Raw genomic sequence first — 18,332 nt, forward strand, 5'->3', positions numbered from 1 at the left:
AACAGCAATGGGCTAGGATTTTTGATGTATATGGGAAAAATAATACAGTTTAAAAAATGGCACACTGTGTATATCAGGTAGGACTGTATATTTACTATTATATAAACATTGAAGGGCTACATTAGTATTGGACTAAGAAAATCAGCACAATAGCACCAATGAATGATGAGGTTTATGTTTATACTCTTAACAGTATCACCAAACTCTGACAAAGCAAAATTAATTTTTTTACCACCATTAGCTAGTGTCAATCAATCATTTTAAGAAGAAAAACACATCAACTTTTATCACTTGAAAGACACCTGAAATACTGTAATGGGGTAGCACTTACCTCTAACCAGTGCCCCTTTGTCAAATACAAGTGCCTGCACCCTCTTTTTCTTTTTGGTGGCTCTTTATTGACTCAGCCCTTTGGCCTAAAATAAACCCCATTCCAGGGTACAAGTCCAACAGAGAAGTTTCAGGGAGACTTGGTCCTGCCCTCTACTCCAGACACCTGCCCAAGGACTATATAGGATAGCAGACCCTTGTCTCCTATGTCTGTTCCACTGCTCCTCTAATTCTCTAGATCACTTCACTGTAGCCCTGTTCCATCTTTGCCCTTACCTCCTGGTTCTGTCTTGTTTGCTATGATCTATCCACACTGTCCATGGCACTGCTATTCTTCCAGCCAGCCATTCTAGTCTTCACTCTTGGAGTTCTACACAGCAACTAACAGCTGCTCTGTTCTGCAGCTCACTTCATATGGCTTTTTTGGCCCTTGATTGTCTGCTTCCTCTGCAGCTACTATATGTGTATGTCTACACTAGCCCCCTAGTTCGAACTAGGGAGGCTATTGTAGGCATTCAAAGTTGCAAATGAAGCCCGGGATTTAAATATCCCAGGCTTCATTTGCATCTTCCCGTCCAGGTGCCATTTTTAAATCCCCTTAGTCCGAACTAACTGCCCGCGGCTACACACGGCAGACAAACGTTAGGACTTAGTTCGAGTTAACATTTGACTGCCGCATGTAGCCGCGGGCAGTTAGTTTAGACTAAGGGGATTTAAAAATGGTGCCTGGACAGGAAGATGCAAATAAAGCCCGGGATATTTAAATCCCGGGCTTCATTTGCAACTTCGAATGCCTACATTAGCCTCCCTAGTTCGAACTAGGGGGCTAATGTAGACATACCCTACTTCATTTTTTCTGGGGTGAGCTGTGGCAGGATCACAAGGTCTCCAGCAGAGGGGCCTCAGGCCTAATCCACCCCATCACAAATATGAATACACTTTTCTAGCATTATCTTTCCATGCAAGCAGGTAATTGCTGTAGTTATGCAATCATGGATGAGAAGGTAGAAAGTTCATCAGACAATTCCTCTGTTAAGATATGGCCCATGTTACAAAGAAAATATGAGAATTCCTGATTGATGGCATGAACAGGATAGCTCTTTTGTCTTAAGCCCCGCCTCTTTGTTTTACTTGAGAATCTCCTAGCTCCTTTTTAAGATTCAGAGTATCACTTAGCTCAGCAGCATTCACTTCCTACCTGGGGGTGGATTTGAAAACACCTATGGGATTTAACTCAGAATACTCCATAGCACCGTATGGCTTAATATGGTGTACCCTCAAGGAGAAGGTTACATTTTGGATATGGTCCGCTTTGATGGATCATTGAGAGATCTATGAATCTTAATTGTATCTCCCATTTTATACTGAGTCCCTACATCAGCAAACTTAATCAGAAATCAATAACAATTTTCCTGAGTCGGATCCAAAACACTAAGGAACAAGAGTGTGTGCATGGTCTAAAGAATTTAAATTCTGTTCTGGTCTCCCTCTGCGGCTGCTTTGAGTCGGTTAAGATAAAAATATATTTAAATGAAAATAGTAAGTTTAAACATTAAAAAGAGATCCATATTGTATGGCGAACAGAGAAATGCTATTAATATACAAACATATATGTATAGGTAATGTCATCTTATTGGTTTACAGAGACAAACTCCTCTGAGGGATGTCACTAATCCACATGATAGCCATGAGTGCTCAAATTTTGCATTTGATTCTCTCATTTTACACTAGTTGAAAGATATGTAAAAACTCATGTAGGCAGACAGCTCCCTACTGACTACACTTCTAAGCAGCTTCACATGCATACATTACTCCAGCCAGCTAAGGTTGGAAGTAACTTATGCTCAAAAATTAGCTTGAAATCTGCCTATTTCTGTTTCCATAGGAAGTCCTTCAGGGTTGTTTCTGACCAAATGATACCTCTTTATGAAACTATGGAATGCTACACTGAGATAAACCACAAATGCACAACATGTCCCCATTTGAAGACAGAATGTGTCTAATCAGCTATCACATATGATTATGGCAAATGTTTGTTGTTGCTTTTGACTAAATACACGTTGTAAAAACACCTATATCAACAGTTACAGTTTTGCTGTGATAGGCTTGGAATCTTTTATAGATTTTCATCTCTCTTTTTTAGAATAATAACTTTGGGTATGTCTACACTACAGCGCTAATTCGAACTAACTTAACTAAGCTAATTCGAACTAACGGATCCAGACTAAAAAACTAGTTCGAATTAGCGTTTTGCTAATTTGAACTAGCATGTCCACATTAAGTGGACCCTGAACCAGGGTTAAGGATGGCCGGAAGCAGTGCCGGCAGGGCATCAGATGAGGACTTAGAGCGTGGAGCTGCTGCCTCAGGCTGTGCTTAAAGGGACCCGACCCCCACCCCAGACAGACAGTTCTCAGGGGTGCCCCACTTGCAAAGCAGTCCTGGCTTGGATTGCCCGGAGTACCCACATTGGGCACATCACAGCACTTGGCCATCAGACCGGCTGCACTTGCCGCAGGCTGCCATCTGGGAAGAGGGGGTAATTGGGGGGCTGCAGGACAACTTCCACCCCCAGAAGCCTGCAGAGCCAGCCCAGTCCTCCCCATCGGGGGCTCGTACCCCATTCCTCCCTCACCTCCTTCCACTTACCCTTCCCTAGCCCCGCTTCCTGATGTACAAAATAAAGAAAATGTGTGGTCAAAAATAGAATCTCTCTTTATTGAACAAAACTCGGGGAGATTGGGAAAAGGAGGTGGGAGAGGGGAAGAGAGAGGGTGGGAGAGGGGAGGGCAACTAACATGATCAGAGGTTTGGAAGAGGTCCCATATGAAGAGAGGCTAAAGAGACTGGGACTTTTCAGTTTAGAAAAGAGGAGACTGAGGGGGGATAGGATAGAAGTCTATAAAAGCATGATTGGGGTGGAGAGGGTGTATACAGAAAAGTTCTTCATTAGTTCCCATAATAGAAGGACTAGAGGACACCAAAGGAAAGGAATGGGTATCAGGCTTCAAACTAGTAACAGAAAGTTGTTCTTCACAAAGCAAAGAGTCAACCTGTGGAACTCCTTGCTGCAGGAGGCTGTGAAGGCTACAACTAGAACAGAGTTTAAAGAGAAGTGAGATAAAGTGATGGAGGTTGGGTCCATGGAGTGGTGTTAGCCAGGGGGTAGGAGTGGTGTCCCTGGCCAAAGTTTGTGGAAGGCTGGAGAGGGATGGCACGAGACAAATGGCTTGGTCACTGTCTTCGGTCCATCCCCTCCATTGTCTCTAGGGTTGGCCGCTGTCGGCAGACAGGCTACTGGGCTAGATGGACCTTTGGTCTGACCCAGTACGGCCATTCTAAGCTCAAGGCTCAGGGTTAGGGGTCTCAGTGGACCACCTTGATTTTCATGCACACCTGCTCCAGGGTGGCCAGGCTGGCAGCTCTCCTGCCCTAGACGGCCACTTTCCTGTGCCTAGTGCGGAGGTCGTGGACAGGGTCCACGATGTCCGCACTAGCCCAGGCGGGTGCCCGCCTCTTGCGGTCCCGGGCAAGCTCCCGGGAGCCGCCAGCCTGGTCCCGGGAAGAGGGGGAGGGCTGGGGGGCATTAGGTGGCTGGCTCGAGCCGTGCCAGGTGCAGGGTCTGCTAGCTGGGTGCTGGCAGGCTTGCACCTGGCATGGGCACCATAGCCAGCCTGTGCCCCTTTAAGGGGTCCGGGGCCGGGAGGGGGGCAATAGAGTTTCCCTGGTGTTGGCCAGAGTGGTCACCAGAGAAAGCTGGGGAGGGCTAGCCTCCCACTAGTTCGAATTAAGGGGCTACACACCCCTTAATTCGAACTAGTAAGTTCAAACTAGGCTTAGTCCTCGTAGAATGAGGTTTACCTAGTTCGAACTAAGCACTCCGCTAGTTCGAATTAAGTTCGAACTAGCGAAGCGCTAGTACAGCGCCTATCAAAGTTAATTCGAACTAACATCCGTTAGTTCGAATTAACTTTGTAGTGTAGACATACCCTTTGAGAACTGACATAAGAACAGCTATACTGTGTCAGACCAAAGTTCATCAAACCTAATACTTTGTCTTCTGACAGTGATCAATGTCAAATGCCCCAAAGGGAATAAACAGAACAGGTAATCATCAAGGGTGCATCTACACTGCAGCATTAGCTTGAAATAAGCTATGCACTTTGAGCTACACAAATTGTGTAGCTTATTTCGAAAATATTTTGAAATAGACCGCTATTCCAAAAAGTCCCTTAATCCTCATAGAATCATAGAGCTGGAAGAGACCTCAGGAGGTTATCAAGTCCAGACCACTGCCCAAGGCAGGACCAATCCCAACTAAATCAACCTATCCAGGGCTTTGTCAAGCCGAGACTTAAAAACCTCTAGGCTGTGTCTACATTGGCACCCTTTTCCAGAAAAGGGATGCTAATGAGACCAGTCGGAATTGCAAATGCCACGGGGGATTTAAATATCCCCCGCGGAATTTGCATGAACATGGCTGCCGCTTTTTTCCGGCTTGGGGCTTTGCCGGAGAAAAGCGCCAGTCTAGACGGGATCTTTCGGAAAATAAAGCCTTTTCCGGAAGATCCCTTATTCCTCTTAAAAACAGGAATAAGGGATCTTCCGGAAAAGGCTTTATTTTCCAAAAGATCCCGTCTAGACTGGCGCTTTTCTCCAGCAAAGCCCCGAGCCGCAAAAAAGCGGCAGCCATGTTCATGCAAATGCCGCGGTGGATATTGAAATCCCCCGCGGCATTTGCAATTCCGACTGGTCTCATTAGCATTCCTTTTCCGGAAAAGGGTGCCAATGTAGACACAGCCCTAGTGATGGAGATTCCACCACCTCCCTACGTAACCCATTCCAGTGCTTCACCACCCTCCTAGGGAAATAGCTTTTCCTAATATCCAACATAGACCTCCCCCACTGTAACTTGAGACCATTGCTCCTTTTTCTGCCATCTGTCATTACTGCGAACAGCCTTTCTCCATCCTCTTTGGACTCTCCTTCAGGAAGTTGAAGGCTGCTATCAAATCCCCCCACATTCTTCTCTTCTGCAGACTAAACAAACCCAAATCCCTCAGTCTCTCCTCACAGGTCATGTGCTCCAGCCCATTAATCATTTTGGTCATCCTCCACAGTACCCTCTCCAACGTGTCTATATCCTTTCTATAGTGGGGGCCCCAGAATTGGATAGAATACTCCAGATGTGGCCTCACCAGAGCCGAAGAAAGGCGAGTAATCACTTTTCTAGATCTGCCTAATGCAACTTAATATGCCAATAGCCTTCTTGGTTACAAGGACACACTGTTGACTCATATCCAGCTTCTCATCCCCTGTAATCCTCAGGTCCTTTTCTGCAAAACTGCTAGGATATGTGGACTCCGTGCCCGCGGCTACATGCGGCATGGAGTAGGTAGTTTGAATTAGACATACCTCGGGTGTACCGGTAGTTCAAATTAGAGAGTCTAATTCAAACTACCTACTCCATGCCATGTGTAGCCGCGGGCATGGAGTCTGCACTAACGGGGATTTAAAAATGGCGGCGCCCGGAAAGATGCAAATGAAGCCTGGGATATTTAAATCCTGGGCTTCATTTGCAACTTCGAATGCCTACATTAGCCACCCTAGTTTGAACTAGGGTAGCAGTGTAGACATACCCCTACTTAGCTGGTTGGTCCCAGCCTGTAACACTGCTTCGGATTCTTCCATCCAAAGTGCAGTACTCTACACTTGTCCTTGTTGAACCTCATCAGATTTCTTGTGGCCCAATCCTCTAATCTGTCTAGGTCACTCTGAACCCTATCCCTGCCTCCAGCATATCTACCTCTTCTCCTAGCTTAGTGTCATCTGTAAACTTGCCGAGGGTGCAATCCATCCCCTCATCCAGGTCATTAACAAAGATATTGATTAAAACCAGTCCTAGAAACCGCTAGGGCATTCCACTAGAAACTGACCACCAACCCGACATCGAGCCATTGATCACTACCTGTTGGGCCCGATAGTCTAGCCAGCTTTCTATCCATCTTACAGTCAATTAATCCAATCCATACTCCCTTAACTTGCTGGCAAGAATATTGTGGGAGACCGTATCAAAAGCTTTGCTAAAGTCAAGGTATATCACATCCACTGACTTTCCCATATCCATAGAGCTAGTCACCTCATCATAGAAGCTAATCAGATTGGTCAGGCATGGCTTGCCCTTCGTGAATCCTTGTTGACTATTCTCGATCACTTTCCCCTCTTCCAAGTGCTTCAAAATGGATTCCTTGAGGATCCCCTCCCATGATTTTTCAGGGGACTGAGGAAAGGCTGACTGGTTTGTAGTTCCCTGGATTGTCCTTCCCTTTTTAAAAGATGGGCACTACATTTGTAGTTCTCAAAGATAATGTCCAAAGGGTCTGCAATGACATTTGCTAACTCCCTCAGTACCCTCAGATGCATTAAATCTGGATCCATGGATTTGTGTATGTTTAGCTTTTCTAAATAGTTCCCAACTTGTTCTTTCCCCTCCAACGGTTGTCCACCTCCTTCCCATACTGTGTTACCTAATGCATTAGTATGGGAGCTGACCTTGTCTGTGAAGACAGAGGCAAAGAAAGCATTAAGTACTTCAGCTTTTCCCACATCATCTGTCACTAGGTTACCTCCCTCATCCTGTAAGGGCCCCACACCCTTTCTGATCACCCTCTTATTGCTAACATGCCTGTAGAAACCTTTGTTATCCTTCACATGCCTTGCTAGCTGCAATTCAAATTGCTCTTTCACCTTCCTGATAACTCTCCTGCATTCTCAAGCAAAATATTTATACTCCTCCCTAGTCATCTGTCCAAGTTTCCACTTCTTGTAAGCTTCTTTTTTGTGTTTAAGCTCACCAAGGATGTCCCCGGTAAGGCAAGCTGGCTGCCTACCATATTTGCTTTTCTTGCTGCGCATCGGGATGGTTTCTTCCTGTGCCTTTAATAAGGCTTCTTTAAAATACTGCCAGCAGAACTCCTTTCCCTTTCATGTAAGCATCCCAGGAAATCCTGCCCATCAGTTAGTTCTCTGAGGGAGTCAAAGTCCTCATGGAATGAGATTTAACAGGATGTCGGAATAGCACGCCCGTTATTTTGATTGCATTTTGAAATAACGGGTGTGCTGTAAAGACATGGAAAATGCTATTTCAGGATACTGGACATATCCTGAAACAGTATCGTAGTCTAGATGTACCCCAAGTGACATATCACCATTCCCAGCTTCTGATAAACAGAGGCTAGCGACACCATCTCTGCCATCCTGTCTAATAGTAATTTATGGACCTATTCTTCATACATACATCTAGTTCTTTTTTAAACCTGTTCTACTGTTGACCTTCACAACATGTTCTTCCAAGAAGTTGATGGGGACTAATTTAGCTACAATTATTCAAGAGAGAGATATTGAAGTCATTGTGGATAGTTTTCTGAAAACATCCACTCAGTGTGCAGCAGCAATCAAAAAAGCAAATAGAACATTAGGAATAATTTAAAAAGAGCTAGAGAATAAGACAAAGAATATCTTATTGCCTCTATATAAAATCATGGTATGCCCACACCTTGAATACTGCATACAGATGTAGTTGCCTCACCTCAAAAAGATATATTGGTATTGGAAAAGGTTGAGAAAATGGGCAAAAAAAAAAAGATTATGGTTTGGAATGGGTCCCATATGAAGAGAGATTAAAAAGACTTGGACTTTTCAGCTTAGAAAAGAGATGACTAAGTGGGGATATGATAGATGTCTATGAAATCATGACTGGTGTAGAAAGTAAAGTAAGTTGTCCTGGGATAAGAGGGAAGGTCCTTTCATGGATTGATAACTGGTTAAAAGACAGGAAACAAAGGGTAGGAATAAATGGTAAGTTTCGAGAGGTAACCAATGGGGTCCCCCAAGGATCTGTCCAACTTATTTATAAATGATCTAGAAAAAGGGGTAAACTGCGAGGTGGCAAAATTTGCAGATAATACCAAACTGCTCAAGATAGTTAAAACCAAAATAGACTACAAAAAGCTTAATAAAGATCTCACCAAACTAAGTGATTGGGCAAAAGAATAGCAAATGAATTTTAATGTTGATAAATGTAAAGTAATGCACATTGGAAAAATAATCCCAACTATACATACAATATGATGGGGCTAATCTAGCTACAACAACTGAAGAGAGAGATCTTGGAGTCATTGTGGACAGTTCACTGAAAACATAGTTTTCTGAAAACATCCACTCAGGATGCAGTGGCAATCAAAAAAGCAAATAGAATGTTAGAAATCATTAAAAAAGAGAATAAGACAGAAAATATCTTATTGCCGCTATATAAAACCATGGCACACCCACATCTTGAATACTCCGTACAGATGAACATAAGAACATAAGAATGGCCGTACTGGGTCAGACCAAAGGTCCATCTAACCCAGTAGCCTGTCTGCTGACAGTGGCCAGCACCAGGTGCCCCAGAGGGAGTGGACCAAAGACAATGATCAAGTGATTTGTCTCCTGCCATCCTTCTCCAGCCTCTGGCAAACAGAGGCCAGGGACACCATTTCTATCCCCTGGCTAATAGCCTTTTATGGACCTAACCTCCATGAAATTATCTAGCTTCTCTTTAAACTCTGTTATAGTCCTAGCCTTCACAGCCTCCTCTGGCAAGGAGTTCCACAGGCTAACTATCCGCTGTGTGAAGAAGAACTTTCTTTTATTAGTTTTAAACCTGCTACCCATTAACTTCATTTGGTGTCCTCTAGTTCTTCTATAACTAGAATTCTTCCAATTCCAACATACCTTTTTTGAGATGAGGTGACCACATCTGCATGCAGTATTCAAGATGTAAGCGTACCATTGATTTATGGAGGCATTATGGTATTTTCTGTCTTATTATCTGTCACTTTCTTAATGATTCCCAGGATCTGGTTAGCTTTTTAAACTACTGCTGCATATTGAGTGGATGTTTTCAGAGAACTATTCACAGTGACTCCAAGGTCTCTTTCTTGAGTGGTAATCACTAATTTAATCCCCATTATTTTATACATATGGTTGGGATTATTTTCTCCAATATGAATTACTTTGTATTTATCAATTTGAATTTCATCTGTCCTTTTATGGTCCAGTCACCTAGTTTTGTGAGATCCATTTGAAGCTCTTTACAGTCTAATTTGGACTTAACTATCTTGAGCAGTTTTTTATCATCTGCAAATTTTGTCACTTCAGTTTACCTCTTTTCCCAGATCTGTCATTAAAAGTTACATAGGTAACAGTGTTCCAAGAAATAATCTTTTCTATGTACTATACCTGATAGAACTAATCTTGAGCATCAACTGAAGGTTAGCCATAGCTCCACTGAAATTGTATGACTCCTCTTACATATCAAGTCAATGGTTTAAAATAAAACATTATTTTTAACTTGCCTCGTGCTTACGTTCTAAATTGTTTTAGGTTCAGGATCAAATGAAGATGAAGGATCAAATTAGAAGCCATCTTTTGGATTTCCCTCTTCCCCAATATATCACCAATAAAAACTACATTAAAAGAACATTAAAGTGGTAAAGTCAAGCACTCAAAAATTATGATATTCCAGATTTGAGGCAACCTTTGTTCAGACCCCTTGTGCATATGCATTGTGACAGTCTTTAATTACATGATCATATACTATTTCCCCCACAGGATTTCTGCCTGCATTTGAGTCAAGTGGCTTCCTCTTCCACACTGCCTAAGAGCCAATGGGGAAAAACTCAGAGCACAGGACAGACAGTTTCTCTGCTCTCAGTTCTGGTGGCCAATACTACAGCAGACTGCAGCAGTGATTGCAGGTAAAGTCTGGTTCAGCATCTGTGTTCCTTGGCTGGAGCATATTCTGTTCAGAGGGAATCTTTGGAGAACGTATTTGCAATACTCTAAGAAGTTTCTACTGAGCATGTGCAAACTGAGATTTTTCAAAGGGAAGTCATTCTCACAGAAAACAGAATAGGCACATTACTAACACAAAATAATCCTCCAAGTCTTGTCCCTTTCCCCACCACATTTGAAGCCTTGGTTCCAAAGCATGAAGGTGCTATTTCTTCTCAATGAAATGGACATAAATATTTTAAAAAATCAGATTCAAACAACATTCTCCATTAGTATCACCTTCTGCAACTACTGAATTATTTTTGCTGAAAAATTTAAAAATAATTCAGCATGACTCAAACACCTGGCAAGGAAAATTTCAGTCCAAATGGTAAACTTGTGGCAAAGTTATAAATAGCCTTGGCAGATTTTTCTAAATAATGTTGATTGATAGTATCAATGTTTATGTTAATTCTTTTTATTTTTATCAGTTTAAATTTTCACATGCAAAAATTATGCAGGAATCAGACAACAGTAATTTAATGACACAATGAAATTTAAAAAGTTAAAGCTTTATAGCTATTAGGACACAAATCATCAACAATGCATGTCAAAATATACTTTAAACCAGATTCTAATGTTCTTAAGCAGCATTTTTCTTACTTTACCCATTTATATATTTAAAGGTTTAATGGAAACATTTTATCCATGGAAACATTTTTGTATTTATGGTAAAATTGACATTTACCAACATTTACTGATAAATGTAATCCTTCTAACCCTTTTAATAAATGACTGAAAGCAGGCTTTTTAATATCAAGTGTTGGACAACCTTAGCTCTAGGAGGTACTACCAGACCCATCAATAATAAATATATTTCTTTTTTTTTGTAATTGCCAAAACACAATTAAGGATTTAGAATCATATGCTAAAAATGATACAATTTTTGTGTTGTGTTCCCTGTACCATAAAGCCACTATGAATTTAGAAAGCTTATACTATGTAATTCCAAAAGATGTTGATCAACATTAATTAAAAAGTAAAGACATTGCACTGAAAAGCAGCAAATTGTGTCTGACTTCTGCAAGTTATTTGTTTTTCATTATTGTTTTCTTTCAAACAAACATATTTTTGTCCTCAATAAAATTAAACACTCTGTGTAATCTCAGCTTCAGTCATTTTCCACTTTTTAAGCACTCTAAATATTTAAACAAGGTAGACCTGAAAATCTCAAGCCAGTAATCTTTTCTATGTGTCTTTGCCCCGAGGTATAACTATAAATGCACTAGCAGTGCATTGAGAAACAGACATGAAAGCAGTAGCTGTTCAAGTCCTACCTGCCCACAGGCCAGGCCCATGCCTCTCTCCCCCATGCCATGAGGACATGATAAATTTAACTCCAGGGCATCTGCGCCAGAAGCCTGTAAAACATACACACACACATACACAAAGTTAATCTTAAATATTATACTCTTATATTAAACTACTTTCAGACTGAGATTACTCATGTTAAATGAAAGATTACCTTGCTGTCAAACTTTTTACTTTTGGTGTTTAATAATACATAAATATAAGCTAGAATTGTTTGGAAATAGCTATCCATTGCTTAAGTGGAGAAACCATTATAAACATGTATTTAGTTTTGTGAGGAAAAATTAGAAATTCAAAGTAAAGAGTAAAGAATAAAGCAAAAATAAATATTTTACTTAAATATAAATATTAAAGGACACTTTAAAACCTATTTTTTTATTATTTACTCATGTTGAAATGTGATATTTATATTCAAAGTTTCAGATTGCTGAGCTTAGAAAAATGGGTGGAATATTGGAATATTTATTTTTAAGAATTAGACAAAAATAAAGAGTAGGTCTGGTATGAATATCTCAACAGCTGTAAGAAAAAAAGACACTAATAAACCAGATTTTTACATTTGAATCAGACTGAAGATACATTTATATATATAAAGAAGAGAGCTAATAAATCAACAGTTTATAGGGTGGCCTTTTACACCAAGTTCAAAGCATTTTTACTTATACAAGTGGATCAGCATGGAAAGCCTGCATCTCAAAGGGTTTGGCTTGGCTCAGATAACAAACACTCTAACATTTTGATGCTTGTCTGAAAACTACTGAAGCCTCTTGGGTCTGCAAAATTAGTTGGGAAACTGTGTGATAACAAGTTTCCTTGTGGCATTTCAATACTTCCACCTCTGTTCCCAACTGGGATCTGGACATGCAGTGGAATGAGAGGATGCATAATAATGAAAGTAAAGTTAACCAAACTTCAAATGTTCAAAAATACTGTATTTAAGTTTGATATACGTTGAAATTCAAGACGGAGCTCTTATTTTATCTTAACCAGTTTTACCAACTGTATGGCTGATTCAATCTGAAGAGGTACTAAAGAATCCTTCATGATTAAATGAGCCATGGCCAGAATAACTTTATTCAAAACTCAGCAAAAGTATAGGGAAGTCACAATTCTGAATAATGAAATCCATTATCTTCACTATTTATGGGTACGTCTACACTGCATCCCTAGTTCGAACTAGGGATGCAAATGGAGACAACCGAAGTAATTAATGAAGCGGGGATTTAAATATCCCGTGCTCCATTAACATGATCTCGCCGGCGCGCTGGTTCGAATCACAGCTGATTCGAACCAGGAAGTGCGCGCCGGGACGCGTTAGTTCAGACTAAAGCCCTTAGTCCGAACTAATGTTACTCCTCATTTTTTGAGGAGTAACATTAGTTCGGACTAAGGGCTTTAGTCCGAACTAACGCGTCCCGGCGCGTACTTCCTGGTTCGAATCAGCTGTGATTCTAACTAGCGCGCCGGCGAGATCATATTAATGGAGCGTGGGATATTTAAATCCCCGCTTCATTAACTACTTCGGTTGTCTCCATTTGCATCCCTAGTTCGAACTAGGGATGCAGTGTAGACGTACCCTATGTGATTCTCAGTTTCAGCAACTCAAAACCTCTGTTCAGGTGCTGATAACTGCAAAAAGACTATCAAGAAACTTCATTTTCACTTGTGCAATTCCACTACTATACAGACTCTTTCCAGAAGAGCTCTGAACTTTCGTTCACATGAAAGACATCACTGCAAAATTGGTTCTTTGTATTTGCTACCATTTGAGATTAACAGGGAGATTGATAGCTTTTAACTCTGATTTTTTGTCACAGGTTCACATTAGCCCTGGAACAGTATGTGTCAAATCAAAACAAAAATATATTATTAAATTATTTTGCTTCACTCCCTACTGTGTGGCTCCCAACATTAACCATACTGAGCCCTTCTGTGCTCTACTTCTACAGTGCCAGATACTATGAGAGATCTAGTATATCCTTTTCCATGGTCATGTATGCACCTCGATATATGAAATGGATTCAGCTTCCTGGCCTGCACAAAAGCCTGCATCTCCAACACAAAAGCCCTTTAGACTTTGAGAGTTCTTAACATCTATCTCTTCCTCAATATGAAAGTATGTGATGAGAGGTCATGCAGAACTAATCAAAATCCCCAGGAAATGGTCCTATTCAGAAAGGAGTAGAAGATTTAGATGGTCACCCAACCCTTTCAAATAAAAATTGAGATATTGGGGCCCCATGATAGTTTAAGAATAGATAGGTACTCTGTGAGAGGTGAGAAACAGAGGATGGACTTTCTGTCTATGCCTCAGACCTGGTAATGATGAAAATTTGGTTGGAATCAACCATTTATAAACACCGAAATGGTGATTAAACTAGAATGCATAATCTGTTGTCTGCTTACATTGATTAATGTAAGAAGGAAGAAGGAAAGATAAAGATTTGTAGATGTAATATACGATACAAAGATGAAAACATGGGAAAAATCACAATGCTACAAGGAAATAAAAAGATCAGACACTATTTAAAGAATTTTCTTCTTTCAAAATAAATCAACGAAGTTCCCTCTTTTAGTCGATACTGCAAAATGCCCCCAAATGAGACACTAGCCACTTCACATTTAAACAAGAAGTCAGAAAAAAGTTCAATAGTTGCTGGTACACACAGATAAATTCTGTGCTCCAAAACCAAAAGCTAGTCATAAACATTTCCCTTCTACAGAAATTGGATTATGTACATGTATACTTTGTAGACATACTCACACCAGGGTATAGTGTTTGTTGTTGACTTCAGAAATAAAAATAATTAAACAGGAGAGAAAAAGAAAGAGTCCATGCAAGGCTCAAATATTTAAAAATAAATAGTATTTCCAAAAAATGTGTTTGCCTATTTTGCTAAAGTAATTAACAAAAATTAAAATGAAAAAAAAAAACATACTGATAGATCTGACAATAAATAGCAAACCAAAACATTCCATCTTCTCTTCATGTACTTACTTTGGCAGAGAGCTTAAGACACAGTAACCATTCTCTTTGTCTTCCACTTTCCCCAAAACTAGAATATTGTTTTGAATTTACATTTCTAATTTTTGCCTGCATTGTAGCATGGTTCAGCAGCTTTGAAGGAGTGTGATCATGAGAGAAGCTATCCATCATTTTCATGAGCCTTCCACTTCCTAGTCAGCTCTGCAACTTGTGACTACAGAGCTGTTGTTACTTTTGTTATTGGCTTCCATGACAAGCTGACCTTTAGCATGAATAGGTCGGCCTCCTATGGAGACAGAATTCACAACCTTCTGGGGCTTATGCACTCTTGAAGGCCACATTTATTATCTTCTAGATAGGGCTTTAAATACGGTAGAGAAATATTACTGTATTTTATTCTTTAATTCTGCATGACTATAACATGATAGATGCTTTCCAAGCTCCAGACGTTAAGAATTACTTTCACCGTGTAAGTTACCTCACACTTAACAAAATATATTTATCTAACTATTCCATCGTTTCCAAAGTGCTACTCCAAATATAACTGCAGATTGAAAATGTGTCTTTTTTCCCCAAAATTGATAGCAATTACAGATTAAAAGAACACTAAGCATTTTTGCCTTATAGAAAAGAAAGAAGAGGAGCAAGAAGCATGATAAAGCCATTCATCATAGTCAGTTTGAACATGGTAAAACTCATGTCAAGCATGGATACCGCAAAAGATTTCATGGTCAATTAAGTAAATACAGGTATAAAATGGACCTAGTGTTGAAGATCACAAAGCCAATTACTGATAATATTTAATTTCACTTCCCTAAATCTCCAAAGTGATTTTTTTTCCTTGTAGGTTTAAAATGACCAAAGAGAATAGAGAAGCATCGTTCCAGATTACTCTAAGAGGCTTTAGAACGTTTTGGAAAGAAAAAAACAATTATATACACAGATATATACATATACTTACCCACGTACATATATACACACCCATATATCTATGCACTCCTCCAACTATGTATGTGTGTGATATTTATAATGTATTAATTCTGAACAAAAGCTAATAATAATGCGTAATTGTTTTTTCTCCACAAAGGGCATTAAAACTTCTAACATTGATTTGGAAATGTACCTCCCTATTTCTAGTGGACATTGTAAACATGTGAAGAAAAAAATCTCTTTCATATTTTTAAATATGCTGTCTTTATCAAGTATTTCTTCTGATATTCACCATGGACATAAAAATATTAATAGCTTTTGTCTTCAAATTGAAATACAAATTTCAGCCATATGGTTGGTTGTTTGCATTTATGCAAGATTGGATTTATATTACAGAAAACCTGCTGACTGTTATTATATACTGTGGATTTTTTGCTATCATTTTTGCAAGCCTGTATTAAAACTAGAATAGCATTAAATGAGCCTTTTATACTTTAAATATTCAAGAGTTTTATATTCAAAATTTCTTCTGGTGCTGTCAAACCACTGTGCCTGTAGGCAAGGTAAGATCAAGTTAAGCTCTCGAAGGTAGAATTAAATTTTATCAGGGCATTCATCATAATATACAGTTTGCTTAAAATGCAAATAAAAAGTATGTGGATTCAGAGACTAAAGGCTTTGCAGGTAATGTGTAAAAATTCAAGGAACCGCTTTAATGGAATAGATGTTCTTTAAATTTACATTTCCTTCATATTAATGAGAACACAAAAATAAACAAATTATGATGGACATGCTTTAAAAGTTCATCTTTTACTTTGAATCTCTTGCTTCTATAGAGCTTCTTATTGCAGCTCTTTATTTAAGAAGAAGGAAAACAAGACAAAAGACATGAGGAAACACATTAAGAACCATTACCTCAGCCATTTTTGAAAGTTCAGTCCAGTCATCCTTGTTGTAGCTGCACATGATACTGGCAATTACAATCTGAAAAGAAAACACATACAACAATTTGTAAGCTGCTGTACACATGAATTATACCTACTATGTACAGTGACACAGAACCCTTTTGCACTTCAAAACATTAACTACGATACCACTATATCAGCAGGTCAAAATCATTGGAGGCAAAGAAGATCCACAGACATTAACAACTTTTTTCAGTATTAAACACTTATTCAGTAAAGCTGGTAATACTACATAATTTTAATTTTACAATAGTTTACCATGTCATCAACATATAGACCCAATTTTACTGCCAGTAAGAATAGAAGCAGGCCTAGGCATAGTACCTAACAGGTACATTATACAACTTAGTTGATTACTGGGGACAAGACTGTAATTTTAATAATCTATTATTACTTACTATTTGTATAGTGCCAACAATATTCTAGGCACTTTACTGACTGGAGCAGAGATATGTCTTCTTACCTCAAGAGTTAACAATCTAGATTGACAGCACAGAAATATAAACCTTCTGTTGGTGTAAATGAAACCAGAGTTTCACCCAGGTTCGGGGAGATGTAACCCTGAAATTCACTGTACATCTGAGTATGTGGTTTTTTAATGTCTGTATCTTCTAATCTCTAGTTTAATCCCTCATGCAGGGAGGAGAGAAGATAGCAGACAATTCCGAGGAAGTTTTTTTTAATGAGGGAATGGCAGTAGTGAAGAATTTTTCTTGAGCATGAAGCTACAAAAAGGGTTAAGTCTTTGCAGTATTGGGTTCTAATGTATTGCTCACTTTAACCTCCCAGCTATTTTCAGTTCTATTGTTTTCATGTTTCTCCCTCAAAGATTATTCACGTTTTTTTCCCTGAAGATGATTTAGCTTTCATTTTTCCAAGGTGAATTTCATTTGTTATTTTCTGGCTATTGTTGTAGTCTCTCAAGGTCTCTGTCTGTTATTTCTCTTTCTTCCCTGTTGTACTCAGCACCTCTCAGTTTTTGTATCAGTGAATGTAATTATGTGCTATTTATATCAGCTTCCAGATCATTAAAGATTTTAAATAAAATTGGATCTAACATGATGCCTCAGATACTCTGGCTAGATACCTCCCCTACAACTCAATACATTTTTGGTATGGGCCTTGTAGCCATGTTCCAACTGTGACAGTATCTAGTGAAGATCGGCCCTGAACTGCCAAACCTTAGGAGACTCCATCATGAACTCTGAGGAGCATCAGAAGAAAGAGGGTGTCATATTTTCTTCTGGCAATCACTGAAATCAATGGAATTACACCAGCAGAGAATTTAGCTCAAAAGATCCTCCAGAGGGCAGAGAAGAAGGATTAGGTTAAAAGGAAAAAGCAGAACTGAAGGAAAACATGGTATGAGAGTTAAAATACAGGAATAGTCAGAATTTGCATCTGACAAACTGGGTCTCTGCCCACAAAATCTTATGCCCAAATAAATCTGTTAGGGTGCTTCTACACAGCATAGTTATTTCGAAATAATGGCCCTTATTTTGAAATAACGAGAGCATCTACACAGCAATTTTGAAATAATGGATGGATTATTTCAAAATCTATATACCTCATTCCATGAGGAATAATAGTGGAGGACACTCCACTGCTGCTATTTTAAGCTCCTCCCCAAGGCCATTCAAAGTAATTACTCCCTGTGTCTCCTGGGGCTCTAAATCGAGATAGCGCATCCATATTAGGGAAGCCTGCCTTGCACTAATTTTGAGGTTTCCCTGTAGTGTAGACGTGCTATTTCAAAATAAGCTATTTTGGAAAAAATTCCAAAATAGTTTATTTCTAAATAAGTGTGCTGTGTAGACGCACCAGCAGTCGTTAAGGTGGCACAGGACTCCTTGTTGTTTTTGAGGAATATTCAGAGAAATTACTGAAGGATAGTGTGGACTATTCTGTGTAGAAAAGGAAAGACATAAACAGTA

The 18,332-nt window shown here is 39.5% G+C and overlaps 1 protein-coding gene across 6 annotated transcripts in view; it reads right to left on the reverse strand.

Moving 5' to 3' along the window:
* Positions 1-18,332, reverse strand: part of DPYD (dihydropyrimidine dehydrogenase) — a 680,031-nt gene that overhangs the window by 149,286 nt on the left and 512,413 nt on the right. For all 6 annotated transcript variants that reach the window (XM_075936591.1, XM_075936588.1, XM_075936587.1 and 3 more), the window contains 2 exons: positions 16,349-16,417; positions 11,484-11,567 (listed from right to left, as the gene is read on the reverse strand). In XM_075936591.1, coding sequence (XP_075792706.1) covers positions 11,484-11,567; positions 16,349-16,417 — 153 coding nt within the window. The remainder of the gene's footprint in view (positions 1-11,483; positions 11,568-16,348; positions 16,418-18,332) is intronic.

The sequence above is a fragment of the Pelodiscus sinensis genome, chromosome 9 (genome assembly GCF_049634645.1).
Source record: "Pelodiscus sinensis isolate JC-2024 chromosome 9, ASM4963464v1, whole genome shotgun sequence".
In the NCBI taxonomy this organism is placed as follows: domain Eukaryota; kingdom Metazoa; phylum Chordata; order Testudines; family Trionychidae; genus Pelodiscus; species Pelodiscus sinensis.